The sequence below is a fragment of the Polyodon spathula genome, chromosome 27, assembly GCF_017654505.1.
Source record: "Polyodon spathula isolate WHYD16114869_AA chromosome 27, ASM1765450v1, whole genome shotgun sequence".
Classification (NCBI taxonomy): domain Eukaryota; kingdom Metazoa; phylum Chordata; class Actinopteri; order Acipenseriformes; family Polyodontidae; genus Polyodon; species Polyodon spathula.
This window is the reverse complement of record NC_054560.1, coordinates 3,774,435-3,781,496: the sequence shown is the minus strand read 5'-3', so window position 1 is coordinate 3,781,496 and position 7,062 is coordinate 3,774,435. Positions and strand designations below refer to the sequence as shown.

At 42.0% G+C, this 7,062-nt stretch overlaps 1 protein-coding gene across 1 annotated transcript; it reads right to left on the bottom strand.

Moving 5' to 3' along the window:
* Nucleotides 1–2,839: 2,839 nt before the first annotated feature.
* Nucleotides 2,840–6,806, bottom strand: LOC121301468 (cold-inducible RNA-binding protein B-like). The gene is made up of 7 exons (XM_041230909.1): nucleotides 6,712–6,806; nucleotides 5,522–5,636; nucleotides 5,162–5,268; nucleotides 4,750–4,909; nucleotides 4,242–4,341; nucleotides 4,089–4,147; nucleotides 2,840–3,782 (listed from the first exon to the last, which is right to left on the bottom strand). Exons 2-7 carry the CDS (start codon nucleotides 5,619–5,621, stop codon nucleotides 3,769–3,771), a joined length of 540 nt encoding a protein of 179 aa, XP_041086843.1. The 5' UTR covers nucleotides 5,622–5,636; nucleotides 6,712–6,806; the 3' UTR covers nucleotides 2,840–3,768.
* Between the last annotated feature and the right edge of the window lie 256 nt (nucleotides 6,807–7,062).

Below are 7,062 nucleotides of genomic sequence, written 5' to 3'. Positions count from 1 at the left end.
ATGCACTCCAAATTAATCAAGAGAATTAATTCCCGAGAATTTGGTAGAGATTACTGTTTGCTTGGCACAGAATAAAATCCATGCAGTGAGTCTTAATACAGCTAGACATGATCCTGCAGTGCTTTTGAGGTCAACTAAAAGCTCAAAATGATAGGTGCACTTATTTGTATTAAAAAAATAAATAAAAATAAACACACAACCCTGTAACTATGAAGCCAGAACATACCTCCCAATTAACAAAATCAAACAAATGCTTTATTTTAACACCTTTATTATTATTACTGTGAAGTTACAATTCATGGATCTGTACTGTTAGTCGAAGGCAAATTATGTTGTTAGATCTTTCAAATGAAAAGACATCAGTGATGAGAATCAGGTCATAAACAGGTCAACTTTAATCTTCCTTTCAATTCGATCGATTACACAGCAGTGTCTTAAGAGCAGACACTGTTGTTATAGCCACCACAATGGGGCCTCCCTCACTGGAGCAACATTTCTCTTGATGCTGCTGCTCAGTATGAAATTATTTTACAAGACTGATGAGCCCCTCATATTTAAGCAACACTGATACTGAAGTCCCCTCCCCTCCCCTCCCTTCTCGGGCAGATCAGAGCTCATCTGCGCTTGCAGAAGAAGGGGGATCATCATCAGGGTTCGTCCTCCACCTGTTTAAAAAAAAAATTGAAAAACTGTTCAATGACCGTACTTGAAAGACAAGACACCGCCACCTTTTTAGTACTGCAATCGGAAAATCCTGTTTGAAGACACGGACAGGATGCTACCGAATTGTTCGAACTGCCAGAAACCTCAACTTGCAGTTCTGCTAATAACAATCAACACACTTCACGTAGAATTTTCCGTTGCATGTTTTAAAAGCCAATCCCATAACCTAGTGTGGTCTGGTCCTGCACCCAAACTCTGCTCAGCATTCTCCCAGTGAAGCCCTCTGACCTTGACATTTCTGTACAACCATGACCATCCTGACCTCTGAAACAGGGTGCTGCACCCAGCCTGGGTGTTTGAATCAACCCTCAATTGCATTACATGATTAGGAGCCAGGTAGCTGTTAAATGGAGGTCAGCTCACAAATTTACAGCTTCAGTGCTCAAATTCATGGCACCTAGGCATTTCAATAACACACCTTAGCTGTGACATCTAGGACCCAGTGCAGAAGCTGTACGTTTCAAAACCTGACTATCTTCATCTACCCTCTAAACTGACTGCACACCTGCATTATCCCACACATACTTTCTATCCCTCCAACTACAGGTAGAAGCTATGAACTAAAAGGCGCCCAGTTTTTTCAGGTATGCATTACAGTCAACTTACACAACTGCCCAGTTTCACAGAACCTGACTGGAACTGACCTCAGACTATCTGATGTTACCTAAAAAGGTGCCAGATTAGTGAATGAGGGTCTGAACTCAGCGTGTTAGCCAGGTTAATCTCTGTGCAATTCATCGGGTTCTTGAAGTACCTACCTTTCCAGCATCTCTGCATCGCTAACGTCTGGCTTGTTTCTTCAAAAACAACTCCAGTGCAAGAGCCAGCAACTTCACTCAGTAGTCATCGCCTCCTGTTTGTAAAGGGAAAAAACAGGGTTACTTCCAAACTAGCTCCCAGGGGCCAGCTTCACATGTTAGTCTAAATTAAACAAGCAATGCAATCCAGCTGCTATTAATACAGGTTTCAACACAACTTTATTTAGGTGGAAATATGAAGGAAAGCTTTCTATAAAAATAAAAAATTGAAGGAAATGAAGTAATGTGTGTATTAAGCAGTTGATTCACCATTGTGTATTGACACATTGATGTCCAGGGATAATGAACACAGAATCTTTTTTTCTTTACCAAAGCACTTAGCCCTTACTCATATAGGGGAAGATGCAAGGGATTTAAATCTTTATAAATACCTATTACAGATGGTTGGTGAATGCCTAGACAGATTTACACAATTCTATAGCAAGGACAAAACTGATCATGCAAGTAAATGCTTACTAACTTACTGAAACATTTCTAAAGATGGATTTTAAATGTTCCACTTCTAAATTGCCCGAATGGCACATGTATATTGACACTTTTTTTAAAAACATCTTTTCACTGATGAACCCTCAACTAAAAGGAAGGATGCTGTCATAAGAGCAAAAGGAGTTACCTCACAATTACAGGCCTATCTCCACATATGAACTAGCCAAGAGAGCAGCTTTCATCTGAGAGGATTCACTTGTAGGTAGGCACAACACTTCTTTCTCCAAGGACTTTGTTGACCCCCACCCACCAGCACAAGCAGAGAACTTTTAGATGTAAAAGGTTACAGAAACCTCAGACTATTCTTTTTAATAAAAGAAGCTGATGTACAATACTATGCTCCTCCTCCCCCCTTGTAAATTCCACAAAGATATGCTCAGCTTTTAAATTGAGCAATTCCACTTGGCTGATGCATTGGTCTAGTAGTTATGTTTAACTTGATATACAAGGTCATCACTAGTAAACACACATGGCAGTCTTTTTGCTCAAGTTAAGATTCAGTTCTACTAAAATGGAGAACAAGCCCCAAGTAACTATTTGCATACATACTATATTTAATTACAAAACTGGACAGAAAGCAGGGAACATAACTAGCCTAGACAGGTTGGTAATCCTTCACTAACACTGCAATAGTCAAGCATTTGACTGCTTAAACAGTTGCTTACTTAATTACTATTGTACACTGTTCCATGCCATTGTATATACAGGTACATCTTTTGACACTGCTGTGCAGAAGTTAATCTCCTCTTCGTACCTTTGGTGTTGTGCAAATGAGAAGTGATTGAATCATTTTACAGTCGAAACGGGCATAGTAAATTCAGACGATCTTTTAATAGGCTTCGTAAAGCAAAATGTTCAATACAAAAAATTCTCCCCCGAACCACTTCAAAATACAATGCTTAGATTGGAATATGCATTTGTCTTCCAGTAAAAAGGACATTATATAAAAGATACATTTGCAAGAAGAATTTCTTAACTTATCTTTTATTTTTAAACTAGGAGATATCTGCTCAACTCAATTTCGTTGACACTTAGTTACAGAAAAATAACCTTGTTTGGACAGGACGTGCACATGGTAAATACACAAGCAGAATCAATTTCTTTTTACTGATCTTTAAATGGTTTCCCTCCCCCTCTTTCAATCTTCAGCTGTATCAAAGCGGTCTGCAGACATCTCTGCAGCCTGGTTGCAGTCCGGCCTTGATACACTAAAGGAATGTGTTACAAGAACCAGAAGGGCACTGAGCCCTTTTATTCAATTTAACTTTAGGATATACCACAGCGTGCTCAGCTTCTTCAGATCAGTTTGCTCAAATTCCTTTTTAAAACTCAAAGAACTAAAGAGGAAAGTTAACTCACTCCCTCTTGCTTTATTCTCCCCCCCCCACCCACCAATCCAAGGGACTACTTGAAGACAAGGGGTCAAAGAGGAAAATTAAACAGCCTTTGGGAAATAGTGCTTTTCAAATAAACAATTCAGGTTGAGAACTCGCAAAGAGTTGGAGCTTTAAAACAAACCCTATAAAAGATGGGGGGAAAAAAAAAAAAAAAAAAAAAAAAAAAAGGGTGTGCATTCTCATGTCTGAAGCTGTCAGGCTGCGTTTAACAAGGACAGAACTGATTCTACAAACCAAGAATATAAAATACATGTAGGTACTACAACAAGTATGGATTCTGCGAAGCTCCAAAAAATCTTTTAAATACAGCCATTGGAAGGTCGGTCTTGATGCAGGAAGGATTTTTACTCGTGTGAAGCTGAGGACAAGAAGCAGGCAGAAATGTAAAGGCACTGAAGCACATGGATAAAATACTCTCCCTCCCCTTCCCCCCCCTCCCCCCTTTTATCCCCCAGTAAGGGCATGATCAGAGCCTTTGAGAAGGGCAAATTGAATACTGAAACTAACACTGTACCAAGGCTAAACCTGGGCAGCATTTACTCTAAATAATGCAGCTGCTGGCAGGGCAAACTCAAGCAACAGAACTAGTGGTAGTTTAAAAACTGATTTGTCTGCTATAACCTCACACTTCAGTTGAAACTTTGGAGCGCTTCGCTAGTCTTACCATAGCTGTCGTAGTCTCTGTAGGAGCCACCTGAACGATCACCATAACCTCCTTGTCCCCTAAAAGAGGCAGATTGGCCATTAGCCCTGAGCCGACGACCGGAGCGTGCTTTTGGAAGTCTATTCGGGCCATGCTAAACTAGTCGTAACTTACCGATCCCTCTGGTAATAGCCTCTGTCAGAGGAGGAGTATCCCCCACTTCTGTCAAAACGTCCGCCGCTGCTGTATCCTCTGTCACCACCACCACCACCCCCTACATAAGAGAACCCAGCGGAGTTGCTTTTAGAGAAAACGCAATTATCCTGCAACAGCACCGTCACTAGTCTAGTATGAGTCCATGGTAAAAGTGCAATTGCAAGTCGCAAAAAAAAATTCTGAAACGGCTCACATCTAACATGAACCACTAGAAAGGTGTCAAGGAGGGCGTTTAAATCTCAGTAGCACGTTCACAGCAGCACCATGAGACGAGGGGAAAACTTGCAGCAGCACTTTCTGGCATAAAACGGCTTATGGAGTTTGAGGTCTTTCGAGGGCGAGGGGTATGGATGATCGTTCGGGTAGCTCCTATGGAGGGAAGACAACTATCACGTTTATTTCACAAAAGGGTTGAAAGAAGGAAGCTACCCTCAGAGAAAAAAAAAAAAGGGGGGGGGATGCTTACCTCTTGAGAAGCCACGGCCACCCCTTCCACCACCACCTCTGGGGCCACCACGGTAGAATCCACCACCACCTCCGCCACCACGTGGGCCCCCCCTGTACCCTCCTCCACCACCTCCAGACTTGCCTGCCTGGTCAACACGGATCTGCCTGCCATCAACAGACTGGAGTCCGGGTGAGGGGGAAAAAAAAAAAAAGTGGTCATGAATCAATACCTTTTCTAGATCAACTATTGGAGTTTATGTGCAAAAGCTGGAGGGGTAGCAATTGTATGCTATGCTCAATTAAAATGCCTGTATGAACAGTTATTTTAAAATATTCAAATATTCAACTAAGATGAAAGAACCCTTTATAGCCAAAATAGGAAACTGCTACAAGTGGTGTGATGCCCTCAAAGAATAACAAACCACACCCACCTTGCCATTCATGGCCATCATTGCGTCTTTAGCGTCGTCTGGGTTCTCAAAGGTAACGAAGCCAAAGCCTCTCGATCTCTGCGTTTCTCTGTCCTTGATGACAACAACTAGAACACAGAAGGTACTGATCAGCAAATAAACAAAAGCAGTGCAAATTATAACCATAAACCCAAATAAGATACCCATCACTACAGATTAATCTTACACGATAGTCAATTAACCTCGAGGTTAGTCTCCAGGTGCTACGACGGGGGTAAGTGATCTTGACATCTCGTGGGAGTTGCATTGCTTTTCCTCAAAACTAATGCACTGTCAATTTAGTTTTGAAGTTACTGGGTGATAATCTCGTCTAATTCTCACCCTCTGAGATCTGTCCATACTTGGCGAAAACATCCTCCAATCCTTGCTCGTTGGTGTCAAAACTCAGGCCGCCAACAAAAAGTTTTCCTTCGTCAGACATTTTGGAGTATCGCTACTAAAAAACAAAACAAAAAAAAGAAGGTTTAGTTTATAACAACGTACCTAGGCCCGTTTCATCGTCTCCTTGTGTGCGAATTCGGTATTCGCGTTTTGTCGCAAAGATTAAAACCAAATGCTGTGTGAAAATGCAAAAAAGCGTGAAGAGAAATGCAGCTGATTATGTTAAAATATCAAACACGCGGGAGTTCCTATCCAATCGGTAAAGATGCAGCAAGCGTGGACGCCATCTCCCTCGCCAGCAGCCATTTTCTAAAGGCACGACCCGCCTCATCTCCTTCAGCTAGGAGGAGATAAAATGCCCGCCCCACCACGTGGTGGCAGATTACAATTGCATAAAAACCTACAAAACCCATTGCCACTATAAAATTAGTACCAAATATATATTTAAATTAGAGCGCCAAGCGCCGCCGAGTCACAATACAACACATTTTAATCACAGCCATACAGCCCGCCTCCCTCCTCGCATTCAACGCAAAGTTTATTTTTTGCTAGTAAAACAGAAGATGTTCCTGAAGTTGCAAGAAAGCAGAGCACACACGATCTTAACCACATCCAGCGCAACCCTCCATCTTGAGAGGAGCTCCTTGTCCAGACCCCAGCTCCGCTAAACAGCCCGGTAAACCCCCACAGAAAACGCGGCGGTCGTTAAACTGGTCCCCTGCTTGTCCAGGAAGACAAGCCAGCCTCTCCCGCACAAGCGACCCGACTCTCTTCGGCTCTTCGCGGATTCCCGGTCTATTGTTCCGTCTCAAGCAAACGGCGCCATTTCGTCTCTGACACAGAGCCGCTGCGTCACGCCGTCATTATTAACGACATTTTAGGCTTTCATTCTCCAATTTCTAACCAACATCTTTCAGACAAAACAACGTGTTTTTTTTTTTTTTTTAATGTTTCAAACAAAAACACATCCTTAAAATTGATCAAGACAAGCAAACCAACCATCCATATACGTAAGCACGGCTAATAATAAACTCATTCTTCATTTATATTATAAAAAAATAACAAATTACCCATGATGTTACTTTACATCACTTTATTGTATTTAAGATGTTATAGTATATTAGCCTTACCGTGTATTTTATACCAAGGGGAAGAGATCAGTCCTTGCTGCGGAGGAGATGGGACTGATTGAGAAGCGCGAGGGACTATTTATAGTTCGAATCTGCTGCCACGCCTATCTAATTAACATAAACACGACACGCCCTTAAAAAATATAAGCGGCCAGTCACCATTCAGCGATTTACATAAAGGGCGGATTCTAAAGGAGCGGCGGCAGATGCCCACCCTCCCCCCACTCGCTTAACTTTACGCCGTGGTCGGATTTAGGGAAACTGCTCAAGACCCACATGCTCTCCCTTCTTGAACAAAGAAAGCGCCTTTCACAGTAAAATATGAAAAGACAGACACAACACAGCAATGTA

Excerpts from the sequence above, each read along its gene's own strand:
- LOC121301468 (XM_041230909.1), bottom strand. The coding sequence starts at position 5,621 with ATGTCTGACGAAGGAAAACTTTTTGTTGGCGGCCTGAGTTTTGACACC. Across the intron at positions 4,342-4,749 it reads TGGCCGTGGCTTCTCAAGAG|GGGGTGGTGGTGGTGGTGAC; the intron begins GTAAGCATCCCC and ends TCTCTTATGTAG. Across the intron at positions 4,148-4,241 it reads GGCTATTACCAGAGGGATCG|GGGACAAGGAGGTTATGGTG; the intron begins GTAAGTTACGAC and ends TGCCTCTTTTAG.